Source organism: Rhinatrema bivittatum, chromosome 2 (assembly GCF_901001135.1).
Source record: "Rhinatrema bivittatum chromosome 2, aRhiBiv1.1, whole genome shotgun sequence".
Lineage (NCBI taxonomy): Eukaryota > Metazoa > Chordata > Amphibia > Gymnophiona > Rhinatrematidae > Rhinatrema > Rhinatrema bivittatum.
The window spans coordinates 304,969,319-304,985,457 of record NC_042616.1 but is presented as its reverse complement, the minus strand read 5'-3'; the positions used below and the strand labels follow the sequence as shown (position 1 = coordinate 304,985,457).

The following is a 16,139-nucleotide window of genomic DNA, read 5'->3' as shown; positions in this document are numbered from 1 at the left end:
TTATTTAATATTAACTCTATGTATGACTTATTTTACATTTTATTTTATTATTTAATGCTGTAATTTATTTTTGTTTTTTATGTCCACCTTATATTTTTATTCTTTAACTTTTGTAAACCGCTTAGACCTTACATTTTGTACAGGTGGTATAAAAATAATTTTAAATAAATACAAATAAATAAAATTTTAACATTCATCCTCTAGACCACTGTAATTGATCAATACCAGTTGAGAAACTTAGAAGGTAATTTTCAAAAGCCCATTTACATGCTTAAAATGCACTTGCGCGCATAAAACCTATCGATGGTTCAATGGCATATATTGTAACAATTCTCAAAAGCCCACTTACATGGGTAACGTGTATTTATGCATGTAAAACCCACTTTTAAGTTTGTAAATCCTTTTATTTATTTTATTTATTTAAAGGCTTTTATATACCGGAGTTCATGCACTAGTGCATACCACTTCGGTTTACACGGAACAAGGAACAGAAAATTACATCAAACAGATTGAACAATTAAACAAATGTACAATTACATCCAACAATTGGGTATAAATAACATGGCTAACTTAGTAGGAACTTAGAGTTTGAGGTAAAGGAGAGAAATAGTACCAAGTGGTAACAGAACAATGTTAATAGCTAAATAATAAATATAAATAGTAAATACAAGTTCTTATAATAAATACAGGTGTTTACAGATTACAGTCTTCATGAAAAGTTTACGTCTACAGAATAGGGTCAAGTAAATAAGAACTGGCGGTTATTTCTATAGGAGTGAAGACTTCAAAAACTGAGGTTACATCTGGATTAAGAGGTATTGGTGTAGCATGCTCAAATATTTAATGATTTGGAATTGTGAGACCAAGGATAAAATTGTGAGACCAAGGATAAAATTTTGAAAATTACCTCCTTAATTCACAAAGGAGAGAAAATAAACTACTAGGCATGTACTAATGTCCTGAACTCTCTGCTGTGCAGATTTACGGGTTGTAGCTTTGTCCAGCACTCGGTTGCATCAGTTGTAATCAGGGCCTGGACAAAGTCAAAATGGGCAGGCAGGCTTGGCCAAGGAATCATTTTCCTTCACCTCAGTTCTCTGTGAGACATGAGCTCCGGTTATCATGGGTAAGCCAGTTCCATCATAAAGGGAGTCAACCGTTGGGGAGGGTTACGAAGATAACACGAAGCATTTGATGTAAATGAAATTGACTGTAGGAGATTGTGGGACAGGGGACAGCCCTCCCCCCCCCCCACCCCACCCGCCCTTACTCAGCCTATGGCTTTCTTTTTCTGCAATTTCCGTGCTCACCTTCTGCCATTTCCACCTGCTCTCTTGAAAGATCAGACTTGTAGACACATTCCTTTTGGTAAGTGTTTAGAATAGCTAGGGGCTTAGGTAAATCATTGCCTTGAGGCTGTACAATCCCCATGACAGACAAAAAAAAAAACAACAGTCTGTGGCAAAAACCCAAGCTGCTGCTTTGTTGGGAACAAAAGGATCTGTGGCTGCTGGCGCTGTTGGAATGTCTGCTTTTAGATGTGGTTAGAATTAGGCATACCTGAGCCAATTTATGGTATCGTGTGAGAAATTACACAGTCGTTTTCAGGCTGACTTTAATTTAGAATCCAAAAACAAGAAGCGAGATGCAAGAAGTTTTTATTATTTTTAGCCCAAAGGCATGAGTGTAATATCTCCCGTATTTGCACTTTTCTGCCAGAACACAGAATTCTGAGGGACTGGAGAGATTTTTCAAAAGATTTTCCTGGAGGCTTACAATACAAGAAAATCGTTGATAGGTCAGATCTCAAGCAACAATAATATTTGGGAAAAAGGTTATGTAAGGCAGCATACATAATTATGTGTAATGTTTTATCCCTCAAGAGGCTTGGGCATCTAATTATTTGAGATTAATAGTTGCAAAGAACGACGTGAGCAGTGGATTTTGACACATTTGCTTTAGTCAGGGACATGTTTTCCTAAGGGAAACTTATTTTACTGGGGCGCTGCAAATTCTGCTGAGGAACAATTTGAAAGTCTGTTTCATGCTGCTCTCCCCAAGAATTAAGAGGTACAAAAACTAAAGTCTATCTGACTAGCAGTTATGTATGGACGTGTACTCCAGATACTTGTCCAAAGTTGTTGGCTTTTTTTTTTTTAACTCATACTACAAGCTTTAACCATATTTTATTTTATTTTTATTTATTTAAGGTTTTTATCTACCGACATTTGTAGGTACATCATGCTGGTTTACATCGAACGTTGTTAACAGTGAATGAAAGTTACATGAAACAAGGGCAGTGGGGCAGGGGGAATTACGAAAATGAAGGCATATTACAAAATAAATTAAACGCAGTGAAAAACTTTAAGGCAGAACAAAATATATGGAGAACACCAACTATAACAAAATGAACACATGTCAGTAAGGGCAGATCGCAGTGTGAGAAAAGAAAGGGAAGTTAAAAGCCTATGGAGCGACGCTTGAGCAGTGTGTGGAGAAAAGGGAAGGCAAAATGTGGGTGAGATTATAAGTTGAAATGTGCGTAGTGGGAAGGGTGAGGGATAGAGGCAGTTAAGGATAAACTTGTTTAAAGAGCCATGTATTGAGTTTTTTCTTAAATTTCTGAGTGCATAGCTCTTGTCTGAGATCGGGAGGCATGGTGTTCCAGGTGTAGGGGCCAGCAATTGATAGGGCATGTTCTTTTGTGGTGTTGAGGTAGGAAAGCTTTGGGGAAGGGGTGTCTAGAGTGCCTTTATAATAGGATCTGGTTGGTCTGTTGGCGATGTGGAATTGTATGGAATCATTCAACCAGTGCTTGTTGTGGAGGGTTTTGTGTAAGATGGTGAGTGTTTTATACATTATGCGGTGGGAGATAGGGAGCTAGTGAAGATCTCTGAGGATAGGGGTGATAAGGTCTATTTTACGGGTGTTGTTAAGAATTCTGGCAGCAGAGTTTTGAAGCATTTGAAGAGGTTTAATAGTGGCTTAATAATCAATTTTTGAAAGCATAGTGGCCTGTAGTACTGTGCAGAAATCGTTAAAGTGGAGGAGTGGTCTGAGTTTTTTCAAGGTGTTAAGTTTAAAATAGCATTCTTTCATTGTCGAGCTGATGAATTTTTTAAGGTTGAGGTGGTTATCTATCATGACACCAAGATCTCGTACGTGCTGTGAGAATGTGAAAGTTTGGGGAAGTGCACTTAATGGGTTGTGAGGTGGGGAGATGATAATCAGTTCCGTTTTGGAAGTGTTGAGGGCAAGATTAAGGCTGTTGAGGAGGCTTTTGATCAATGATAAGGCATTTTCCCAAGTTTTAAGGGTGATGGCTAAAGAGTCAGTAATCGGGATGAGTATTTGTACATCATCCACGTAGATAAAGTGAGTGAGGTTGTGGTCTGAGAGCAGTTGACAGAGCGGCAGTAGGTAGATGTTGAAAGGGGTAGAGGAGAGTGAGGAGCCTTGAGGGAACACCCCTTGTGAAGTTTATAGGTTTAGATTCAAAGTCGTCTATTCTGACTTTGAGAGTCTATTGGTAAGACACAAATTAAACCAGAGGAGGGGGGTTCCTAATATTCTAATTTCCTTGAGACTAGTTAGGAATATGTTGTGGTTTACATTGTCAAATGCAGAGGAGATGTCGGGTAGGGCGAGTAAGAATGATTGACCTTTGTCAAAACCTTTTAAGATGGTGTCAGTGAGGGGAGATTAGGAGGGTCTCTGTATTGAAGAATCTGCGGAAATCAAATTGTGATGGGGAGAGGATGTTGTGCATTTCAAGGTGGTCTGAGAGCTGGGTATTGACTATCTTTTCTAGTACTTTGGCTAGGAATGGTAGATTTCAGATCGGTCGGAAATTGGAGGGGTCGTTGGGGGTCAAGATTGTGTTTTTTGAGAAGGGTTTTGACGGTGGCTTGCTTTAGAAGGTCAGGTACATTTCCTTGGGAAAGAGAGCAATTAATGATTTCAGCGATGGGTTTTGCTATTATACTGGATATGGACAGTAGGGCTTTGGTGGGGATGGTGTCAGAGGGGTGTCGTGCAGGTTTCATTTTCTTTAGCGTAGCTTCCATTTCAGAGGATGAGATCAGTTCAAAGGAGTTAAAAGGAGTATGGGAGGTTGTTATGAGGGGTGAAGTGGGCTGGGATGTGGATGGAAAGCGATGTATGAGTTTAGTGATTTTGTCGCTGAAGTAGAGTGTGAGCTTATCGCATTTGGATTGTGTGTCTTCATCTGGCAGGGGTGGGGTGGGAGTTTTGGTGAGCTCAGCGATATATGTGAATAGAGCCTTAGCATTGTATTGTAGGTCATGTATTCTGATGGCATAGAAGTCTTTTGTTTTTTTGTTTTACGTATGGTAGTGTGTGTTGTGTGTAGGGGGGTTTTGTAGGTTGCCAAGAGGGATGGGGAGGGATTTTGGCGCCATTTCTTTTCCTTGGATCTCAAGGCATGTTTAAGTTTTTTGTTTGTTTGTGTACCATGGTTTGTTTGTTTTTTTGTTGATAGTGTTTAGAGTTTTGGAGGTTTGTGGGAATAGGGAGTTGGCAATGTTATTGGTGATCTCATTCCAGGAGGAGATTGCCGCTTCAGAATCAGTGGTATCAAGATTTTCCAGGTCATTGGAAAGTGTGGTAATGAGATCTTCTGTGCATGGTTTTCTGAATTGAATAGTTTTATTGTTACTGTGAATGGGGGGGGGGGGTGTTTGTTGATTAACGAGAGGGAGGTTGATAGGAGAGCATGGTCGGACCATGGCACAGGGGTGCATGATGGGGCTTTGGTAGAGAAGATGTGAGAGTTAATGAATATTAAATCCAGAGTGTGGCCAGCTTTGTGGGTTGAGCTGCTGATAATTTGAATGAAGCCCATAGCTTTAAGAGAAGAGAGGAAGGCGTCTCATGTGGAAGTGAAAGGTTTGGAGTCAACATGTAGGTTGAAGTCTCCGAGAATGATGGAGGGGCTACCCAAGTCTGTTTTCTGTGAGGAATTCAATGAGTGGAGAAAGGATTGTTCTCAAGGAGGCCAGGGGGAGAGTAGACTAGGCAGATTTGTAAGTGTGTATCATCATTTTCTAGCGACAAGTTCCATACCTTCAATGTACATTGACTGAAAAAAAATAAGTTTCTTAAATTTGTTTTTAAATCTGCTACCTGTTAATTTCAGGAAGTGTCCTCTATACCTACTACTATTAACCTGTTCCATATCACACACTGCCATTATAAAAGGAGCAGAAAGAACACTCACTTGCACTTTGGTAGTCTAAATCATGGTAAGGTTGATTGACTTAAGGAATTACAGGTAGTCCTGTTTCTGCAATAAACTAGCATGCCCAACATTGAGATCTAACTCCAGGATCCCGATTGTAGCCATAAACCTTCAGTGGCTTAAAATGTGAAAAGAAACCAGATTTGTAGAATCTCTTTTGTTTGTTTTTGTTGTTGTTTTTTGTTTTTTTTGGGGGGGGAAAGATGTGATAAACTGAAAGCAGTTCCTTTTTCTTCTCTACAGCCTGCAACGTTTGGTATTTGAACTCAATTGAAATGGAGTCCCTCACTGGTCACCAGGCAGTGCAGAAGGCCCTGAGCATAACACAGATACAGGATCCTCCTCCTATCTCCACAGTGGTGCACTTCAAAGTGTCTGCCCAGGGGATCACGCTGACCGACAATCAAAGAAAGTAAGCAAGGCTATCTTTGAGAGGTGTCCTGACATAGATTAAATGTGCGTCCTAAGATGAACTGGAAAAGAAGCAGAAGAACTCTTAACAACAGTATTGCCTGTCCTCCCCAAGGATTTGAATGCTTATCATTCATGGCCTTCACATTTAAAGCAGGCTATGGATGATAACAGGATTACTGCTTACCGTGTGTGTTTGCGGGTGGTTTGCACATATCTGTTTACTTTAAAGTCCTTGAAGGGAAATGTGTCTTATCATTGCATTTTAATAACCTGGATGCATGTGGGGGTTTTGCTTTCTGTGAGAAGCTCAGCAGAATGTAGAAATGCCTAGAATTTAAAAAATCTTCTTATGTTAACATTTGCCCAGTAGAATACACCCTGCAAAACTATTTAAAAAAAAATGCTGTGAATGGATGTACATATCCTATGCAGGGTTTTTTTTTCTCAGAAATGTTGGTTACTAGTACAAAGTAATTTAGAGTAAGTCTTAAGTTCGCAGGGAATAACAAAGTACTTGGGTTTTTTGGGGTTTTTTTTAAGGCAAAAGTTGAGCATTACAGCGCATTCATTTGATTCCCCCCCCCCCCCCCCCCCCCCCCCCCCCCCCCCCCCCCCCCCCCCCCCCCCCCCCCCCCCCCCCCCCCCCCATGAGATTCAAAATATTTAGTTCACATTTTAGTCCTATTTAAGGAGAAATTAAATGAGGACATAGAAAAGATGGTAGAGGAACCCTTCATTTCTTCCCTGCTAACGGTATATTCGGCTTCGGTGTGACAATGGGGTTATCAGTATCTTTTCTCCTTTTGCACATGCTCAGCTCCTTGGAATGCAAGATTTGGTATAAGAGGTAACAGTAGTCTGGCCACTTGCCAACAGTGATCATAAATCGATCAAATTAGAGTTAATGACTGTGGTAGTGTCTAGCTCGGGGTTTCCCAACCCTCTCCTGGAGGCACTAAATAACCAGTCGGGTTTTCAGGATAATCCGTAATGAATATACATATGAGAGATTTGCATACATTGGAGAGCCAGGGTATGTAAATCTCTCATGAATATTCATTATGGATATCCTGAAAACCCGACTGGTTAGGTAGTGCCTCCGGGAGAAAATTGGAAAACACTGGTCTAGCTACTTCTATCAGACTGGACACAGCAATAGAATAAACCAGAAAAATGAGTTTATTCCACCTTGGACCCAGGAGTTTAATTTCCAGTAAACTCTCTGAGTGGGAACCTACAGTTGAACAATACAATGGTGTGATGCATCCCAACTTTAGTGTACTGTTTAACTGTACACTAAAGTTCAGTTACCTGTAAGTGCTCATCCCAGAGAGCAAATTCTTGCATCCAGGGCCATTTTGGCAAGGAATAGCATGTAAAATCAAGCATGATCTCTCAGGGGCGGGTGCCAACAGCTAGCTTAACAAAGCAGAAAACTCTCTGGAGGGAGGGGCACCTACAGCGCTCAAGATACTCAGCAGCAGAGCATCAGCTGAAGGAGCGTGCCCCAGAGAGCTTATGCTTTGATTTTCTTGCCATTCCTTGCCAAAATGGCCCTGCATGTGAGATTGGTGCTGTGCATTCTCTCATTCAAGTCCTGTTTGGACAAAGAATGTCAAGTAAATAAGCTCTCTGGGGAAGGAACCTGCAGCTAGCTGACAAAGCTTAGGCACCAACAGCTGAATGGAACACACTTTAGCACTGTGTGCAACTTGTCCAGCTATGCATGTTGATAAAGAAAACCTGTGACAGGTGCCTGCCTCAGAAATGTAACTCCTGGATCTGAGGTGGAGTAAACTCACATTTCTGGTGGCCAACATTGTCTGTTGTTGTGCCCTGTGTGATATTCCACCTCATTCCCAGGAAGGAATTAAATGTGCAACATAAGTCCTCTTGGGCTACAAACTACAACTGAACAATGTGCAAGCTTTCTGGGGAGGGCACCTACAGCTGAACAGGATGCCAAAATCGGGATGCACAAAGCCAAAGTATATACTATTCAGCTGAAGGTGCATGCCCCAGAGAGCTTACACTGGAAATGTAATTCCTTTTTGGTGTGAGGCGGAGTGAACTCACATTTCTGATGGCCAGAGTTATTCTATTGCTGTGCCCAGTGTGGTAGAAGCAGAGTGGGCACAGGAATAGAATATCATGGCCACCAGAAATGTGAATTAACTTTCCTCCACCTCAGGCCAAGGTGATAAGAAAACACAGGACTTAAGGAGGTAAGGGCTTGAAGTTGGAAAGGTGGTGACTGAAATGGCCTTGCATGTAAGACTGGCACTGGGTATCCCAAAAGGTACAATCTCGCATACAAGGCCATTTGGACAAGACCTGGCAAGTGAAATCAAAGGGTAGGCATCTACAGCCATTAGGGATGCACAACATCAAAGTACAAACTTCTCTGCTGCAGGTGCCCTCCCTAGAGAGCTTGCCCTTTGCTTACACTTGGCATGCTTTGCCCAAATGGCCTTTCTTGCGAGACTGTACCCAAGTTGGGATGCCCAGTGCCAGTCTTGCATCCATGGTCGTTTTAGTCACACTCTTTCCAACATCAAGCACCTACTGCCTTCCTCCTGTTTTAAAGCATTTTTTTTTTCAAGCCGGTTTCTGCATTAGTGCAGATTTTTTCAGATTATCTCACATTTTAGCACGCTTTTTTTTTTTTTTTTACCCCTCAGTTTGCATAGCATTAGCTTACTGCATCCTATGAAGGCCCCTGTTTTTAACTCGTCAAGTAAAACCTGTGCTAAAGTTAAATCCATGGTAAAACTGGAGTTATATTATATCAGCCCTATAGAAAGGCATGGTTTAATGGACACAGCCAGCATGGATTTACACAAATGAAAGTCTTGCCTCACCAATCTGCTACTTTTTCTTTTTTTTTTGACAGTGTTAATAAACGTGGATAATAGTGAGCCAGTTGATATGGTATATGTGGATTTTCAGAAGGCATTTGACAAAGTCCCCCCATGAGAGACTCTTGAGAAAAATAAAAAGTCATGGGATAGGAGAGGCGGTCCTATTGCAGATTTGCAAACTGGTTTAAAGATGCGAAACAGAGTAGGAATAGATGTTCAGTTTTCTCTTTAGAGAAATGTTATCAATGGAGTGTCTTGGGACCAATGCTTTTCAATATATTTAAAAATGTTCTGGAAAAGGGAACGATGAGTGAGGTAATCAAATTTGCAGATGTTACTAAATTATTCTCATAGGAGGATGATAGTCCTCACATATGGGTGACATCAGAGGATGGAGCCCTGTACGGAAAACTTTTCTGTCAAAGTTTCTATAAAGGTTTGACTGACACTGGCACACTGAGTGCACTGAGCATGCTCAGCCTACAATTATCCCTGTGACCACAGGTGTCTCCCTCAGTCTCGTCTTATAGCAAAAAGCGCAAGCGAAACTAAAATAAAAGTAAAAACGTATACAGACCCAACTCCGCGGGGTGGCGGGTGGTTTTCGTGAGGACTAACATCCTGCTGTCCTGTGAGAACACCTGTTACAGGTAAGCAACATTTTCTTTCTCACAGGACAAGCAGGATAGTAGTCCTCACATATGGGTGAGTATCAAGCTGAGGATGACCGAGAGTGCACCAAATGCACCCAAGACACGCAAAAGGCGCAATGACGGGGGTGGAATTTGGAACGGAGGGCATCCTGAAACCCTTAATGGGTTGGTGGAAGGATGTTGGGTAGTTAAACCGAAAACAATAGGAGTAGACGGACTGGCCAAACATGGAGCATGCTGGCTAGTCGTATCTAAGCAATAATGGCTGTGAAGGTATGGAGAGAGCTCCAGCCTGATGAATATGTACAAGCAGCACCAGCCGAAGGTAAGCTATAGAGGCTGGTGCGGATGGAACAGTGTGGTTACACACGGTGTTGTAGTGAAATGCCTGCTTGTTGGTAGGAAAAAGAGATACAGACCGTCAATTAGGAGGAATAGGTCTGTTTGCCCACTGGAACTCGCAGCTTGGCTCTTGCCACAGAAGGAAAGAGTTAGGTGGAATTTCTATGGAGTGCAGTGCGGTCTAGATAGAATGCAAGTGCACTATTACAGTGCAAGGAGTGGAAAAACCCTTTTGCTTTGGTGAGAGAGAGGTGTTGGGAAAGTGGGCAGAGTATATTCTGAGTAAGGTGAGATGCAACATCTACCTTAAGAAGGATATGAAGTTGAAAACATAAAACCACTCGGTCATGGAGGAGTGCAGGGTCGGGTGAGTATGTAACAAGGTGTGTAACTCACTGGCCCTGTTGGTAGAAGTGATGTCTATGACATCTGGCAAGTTGAGAGACCCAGAGGTGTCCAACTGGCGGGGCTGATGTAACCTGGATATCATGTAACCTCCCACGGGAGCGTGAGCAGTAAAGTCTTACCCGCATTTCTGTGTGCTGTACCAGAAAACGTCGAGACCTGTCGCCAGATTTCGAGGTGGAGTTTCACTTGAGGCAGTATTTGCTGGATCTCGTGTTTAGCAGATCAGCAAATCCATCTGGAACTTCGGTCCTGAATTAGGAACCAGAAGCCAGAGTATTAATCAGTACAGAGGCCTGTTGCTGACAATGGGAGGATGTCCTGATGCAATCCCAAATAAATGGTAGAGAGGTTCTCTTGGTATGGTGTCTGACATAGCTGGCAATAGTGATATGTGACACTAATACGGTTCTTGGAAGACAGACTGCCTAGAACCTTTCGAACCATGTGGCTCGAATTAGAGAACAGATCTCAATGGGAATGCCGCTGAAGCGGGATTAGAGTACTTACCATCCGATGTGGATCGCCGAAGGACAAGCCGGTGAAGATTGATGGCTCCGTGGATTTCAGGAGTCATCGAGGAGTAGCCTGTTGGACGTAAACGCCCGTCTCAACTCTGAAACCTGGTATGGTAGTGCAGGTATAGAGGGGACAGGCTGAGCGTGGCTGGTGCTACCACAGTAATTTGTGGAGGGCCATAATACCGCACTGATGTCGGTGGGGCACACCTCGGGTACAGGGGAGCCATTATGACTCGTGAGCCTGGCTCTCGTTGCAGCGGCTCAATGTGTCGTGACGCCAGTCCAGAATTCTTCGGAACTCGTTCTGGTGTTTCTGGAGCACCAAGAACTGCCAGCACTGTGTGGAACAGTGGCGATGGCATTGGCGTAGGTATCTATGGAAATGATGTGGCATTGAGAAATCGAAAAACATCGTTGGCATCGGAAAAAATGATGCCGGCATTGACGGAGTCAATGACCACATCGATAGGAACGTCAATGGTATCGATGTATGGAGGCGGGCGCCGCCGGCATCGGTGGCATGGCCACGGGTATCGACGGCATGGCCACGGGCATCAATGGCATCGATGCCACCAATGGAATCGCCATCAATGCCATCGATCCGGGCATCGATTATATCGATAAATAAATGATGGCATCGATGGAAGTGCCCTGGGCGACGATGGCATCGATCCGGGTATCGATAGCACCAACGACACAAGGGTGTGCATCGATGGCATCCATCCGAGCAATGATGGCATCAATGAAACCCAGGGAAAAATCAGTGCCATGGATGAAAAACATGGATGGCACTGATAGAATCGATGCAGGGAACGATGGTATCAATGTACCGCGGGGGAGGGGTACCGATGGCATCGAAGAATGCAGGACGATCTGGAAGGGGGTACCAACGGTAGCGATGGGGGCAACGACTGTGCGAGGGTACCGAGGAAATCGAAGGACCTGGATTCGACAGAGGCCCTGGTGGCAATGGAAACCGTGGAAGTCTCTGTCCCATTAGCGCTAATAACCAGGCAGAGTGTCACAGAGGGACACTCGCAGGCTATTTGTGGCTAATTATGAAAACATAGGGAGAGGGAAGGCCGCAGTCAGTTGGCAGGCCAGGGCGGTGACAGGAACCGACCGAAAAACAGGCCATAGTACTCACCGAGCGTCAAATAAATGTACGCGAAGGGAGACCCGTGCAGGGAAAAAGTGTTTGTGAAGTAAAGGTTTAAGTGTTTTGGTGAAGAAAAAGTGTTAGAATTTCTCACAGAGCTCCTAACCACTATGCTTACTGCAGAGCGGAAAAAAGAAGACTGAGGGAGACATCTGTGGTCACAGGGATAATTGCAGGCTGAGCATGCTCAGTGCACTCAGTGTGCCAGTGTAAAGTTTTCCATACAGGGCTCCATCCTGTGATGTCACCCATATGTGAGGGCTAACATCCTGCTGTCCTGTGAGAACACCTGTTACAGGTAAGCAATATTTGCTTTCTGAGTAGTAAAATCACAACTGGATTGAGAAAAAATTCAAGAAGACCTTGTGAGACTGGGATACTGGGCATCCAGATGGCAGATGAAGTTTTAAGGTGAAAAAGTGCAAAGTGAGGCACATGGGGAAAGGTAACCCACCCTGTAGTTACACGATGTTTGATTCCATATTAGGAGTTACCATCCAGGAAAAGGATCTGGACATCATTGTGGACAATACTTTGCAATCCTCAGCTCACTGTACAGCAGTGATCAAGAAAGCAAACAGAATGTTAGGAATTATTAGGAAAGGAATGGAAAATAAAATGGAGGATGTTGTAATTAATTTCTCTGTATCACTCCGTGGTGAGACCATACCTAGAGTACTGTTTGAAATTCTGTTCATCATATCTCAACAAATATATACCTGAACTAGCAAAGGTACAGAGAAGGGCGACCAAAATGGTAAAGGGGATGGAAAGGATTCCCGAGGAGGAAAGGCTGAAGAGGTTAGGGCTGTTCAGCTTGGAGAAGAGATGGCTGAGGGGGGATATGACAGAGGTCTTTAAGATCATGAGAGGTCTAGAACAGGTAAATGTAAATCAGTTATTTACTCTTTCGTATAATACAAAGACTAGGGGATACTCCATGAAGTAAGTAAGCAAGCACATTTAAAACAAACTAGAGAAAATTCTCTGTCACTCAACATACAGTTAAGTTCTGGATTTGATTGCCGTAGGATGTAGTAAAGGCAACTAGCTTAGCTGGGTTTACAAAGTTATTGACAAGTTCCTGGAGAAAGAAGTCTGTAATGGTGTTTTCCAACCCTCCCCTGAAAGCAAACCCTAACCTGTCAGATTTCAGGATATCCATAGTAAATGTGCATGAGATAGATATGTATACATTAAAGATGCAGGCAAAGCAAATCTACCTCATGCACATTCATTGTGTAAATCCCAAAAACCTGACTGGTTAGGTGTGTCTCCAGGAGAGGGTTTGGGAAACAGTGGTCTATAAACTGTTACTAACCAGCTCGACTTGTGGAAAGTCACTATCCCTGGGCATTAGCATGGAATCTACTGTTTGGGATCCTGCCAAGTATTTGTGACCTAGAATGGCCACTGTTGGAAACAGAACAGATGGACCCTCGGTCTGGCCCAGTATGGTGGTAGTTATGTTTTTATTAATGAACTTACATGTAGGAATCAGAATGAACTCCCATCCCTGCCATGGCTACTTAACCTAAGTCTAAGTTTTTGAAAATTTAACCTTTTATGTGTAATCAAATCCGATCTCATAAGTTTTAGTGAACTCTGAGATATATATATATATAATGGCGCAGTAATTTTCTATTCCTCTTTGGCCAAAACGTTTGCTTTCCTCTCTCAAGGCTATTTTTCCGAAGACACTACCCTGTCAACACTGTCATTTTCTGCGCTTTGGATCCACAAGACAGGAAGTAAGGCATTTTTTATTTAAATTATTGTTTGGTTTCTTTATTTGTTGCAGTAATAAAACAAATCATCACTTTCCTTTTTTTGTCTCTCCCCCTGCCCCCCCAAATCTCTTCCCTCCCTTCCTCCGTTACTCCTCCTCCTTAATGCAACAAGGTGGACAAAAGACGGACTGTCTGCAAAGTAAGTTGAACATAATTTTGTGCCTCATTTCACGCTGTTAACGTTACGGTATCTGATATCTGTTCTTGCTTGCTGTGAAGAAGTCAGCCTCTAAGGAAAGCACCTGTAGATAAGGAGAACTTGGGAGCCATTTGTTACCTTAGTGGGACTGTCTGACAGGAGATTCACAGTTAATTTGATCCTCTGAATAGCATAGGTTATGTACTAATGTAGAAGAGGGTGGGACCTTTTAAACATTCATGAGTTTCCTGCTCACATTTGTCAAAATATTATTGCGAGAAGGTGATCTCTTTTATAGGATCATTCATGAAAATACGTTATGGAGTTAGCACATTATCGCATGCGTTAACGCCATAACGCATGCGAAAAGTATAGTATCGCGCGACGTGAATGCAAATTTTTGAGGTGGGCAGGCTCAGGTGAGGAGTTCAGGCGAGTTTTAGTTAAATTAGGGCCATATTGTGCTGTGCGATAGTATATAACACATGCTGTCGCATGGTTTTAACGCTGGAAATAATTACAGCTTTTTCCCTGGCGTTAAGCTGTGCAATATGTTCGAAATGGCCATAACCTAATTCACGATAAAATTTTGGAATTGCATTTTTGCCATTTCTGGGCTTAAAGGGGGGGAGTGGAGTAGAAAGAAAGAGAGAGAGCCTCTTAGGAGGGCCTCACTGTGTGCACCTATTTATATCTCTATAGGAGGGCCACCTGATAAGTCGAGGTGAGGTGTTAATAGTTTAGGGCCAGATTTTAAAAACAGCGCGAGGGCGTAGATTTATTCGCGCGAACAAATCTACTCCTGATTTTATAACATGCACGCGGAGCCACACGCATGTTATAAAATCCGGGGTCGGCGCGAGCAAGTGAGTGCACACTTGTGTACCTTGCTCGCGCCGAGCCCTAGGGGAGCCCTGATGGCTTTCCCCGTTCCCTCCGAGGCCGCTCTGAAATCGGAGCGGCCTCGGAGGGAACTTTGCTTCCGCCCTGCCCCCCAGCCCTAACTAAAACCCCCTCCTGACCTTTATCTCGAAAACTTGCGTGCGCCGGCCAGCTGCCGGCGCGCCATCACTCAGCACGGCGGCTGTGCTGGAGGCCTCTGTCCTGCCCCCGGCACGCCCCCGGGCTGGCGCCGCCCCTGGAACGCCCTTTTTTGCAAGCCCCTGGGCAATCATGTGTCCCAGGACTTGCATGTGCCGCCGAGCCTATGCAAAATAGGTTTGGTGCACGCAGTGGCAGATTTTCTCGGGTTACGCGCATATCCTTTGAAAATCTGCCCCTTAGGGTTTAGGGGCCAGTTTCGCACGTAGAATGGGATGTACGAACAGCACAGTACACCTTGGTGAAGATTTGACATCATTTGGAGTGAGGAAAGTCTCCAAAAGATGAAATTTTGTTCCATGTTCTCTCACCCTAGCTTGATGGTACCCTAAAAACTTGGAGCTTTTCTTGGTCTGTACTGTGTACATTGGTGCACTAATTTGGCTGTGAAGATGTAAAATGTAAAAATACAATACGTGGTGATCAGTCACAGCTGATCTGTGAAGCGTGTTTTACATCTTACCATCAATATCATGGTCTCTTTAAAAAGAAAATATAACATTGTGCACACGTACGTACGTACAGCTTATTTTATACCATGCGCGCATATATTATAAAATGGCCATGTCCATTCGCATGAGTCAACATACACGTGTACATGTACGCCTGCGCAGCTGTTTAAAAATTACTGTCTTAATGTGTAAAGCAACAAAATATCTATCTAATCTCTCGGGTCCTTATGATCTTACTAATTCAGTGCTGTATCCTTTCTTTTTTGAAACCAGCTCAGGTTTAGGCATAGGCATGTACCTAAGGTGCCAGATTCTGAAATCCTCCCAAAACTAGGATTTCCCCTGCTGCTGTTTGATTCTGGGGGTGAATACCCTCCCCCCCCCCCCCCCCCCCGTCCTCTCTATCCGTGGAAGCTATAATCTTAAATCCGGACTTGTTTGTAACTTTTAAACATCTTAACCATGCTGTGGCATGTAAGCTCCCCATAATCCAATGTTTGGGGTTGTGTTTTTTTTTTTGCAATCTGTTTCTTCACATATCTACTATTTGTATTACAGTAATACATAAATTAGATTTTAAATTCAGTCTATACCTTGATGGGGCAACATGACTGTGGAAGCATGAAAGAAAATGTCCTCCTTTTATTTTCAGCCCATTTCCTTGTTGTTACCTTTTTGTGGTAAAAAAAAAAAAAAAAAAATCAGTTGAAATCGGTTTGATCGTCTGAAGAGCGATCAGTGATGATAGTAGATGTAAGCTTTCCCTCATATTCTGTCTCCATCCGTCTTCCCCTACCCGCACGGATGTAGATAATAGTGACAGTTGCTTAATGGGTAATGCTTCTAATCATTAATGCATTAAGCACACTGAGCCCCATATTCAAAAACCTGTCGAGTGGAGGAGATAATAGGATAACTTTATCCGGTTATCTTTATCCGCATAGTCAGCGGACCTGACTCATTAAGGTGTTCTGCTGAATATCCAGATAAAGTTATCCGGATAACTTTAGAGCCATTATTGTACGGTCCAGGTTGTACACCC

General features: G+C 43.1%; 1 protein-coding gene across 2 annotated transcripts in view; it reads left to right on the top strand.

The window, feature by feature from the left end:
• TNS3 (tensin 3) overlaps positions 1 to 16,139 on the top strand; it is a 592,547-nt gene that overhangs the window by 571,863 nt on the left and 4,545 nt on the right. For both annotated transcript variants that reach the window (XM_029589689.1, XM_029589690.1), the window contains exons 28-30: positions 5,504 to 5,672; positions 13,298 to 13,366; positions 13,518 to 13,544. In XM_029589689.1, coding sequence (XP_029445549.1) covers positions 5,504 to 5,672; positions 13,298 to 13,366; positions 13,518 to 13,544 — 265 coding nt within the window. The remainder of the gene's footprint in view (positions 1 to 5,503; positions 5,673 to 13,297; positions 13,367 to 13,517; positions 13,545 to 16,139) is intronic.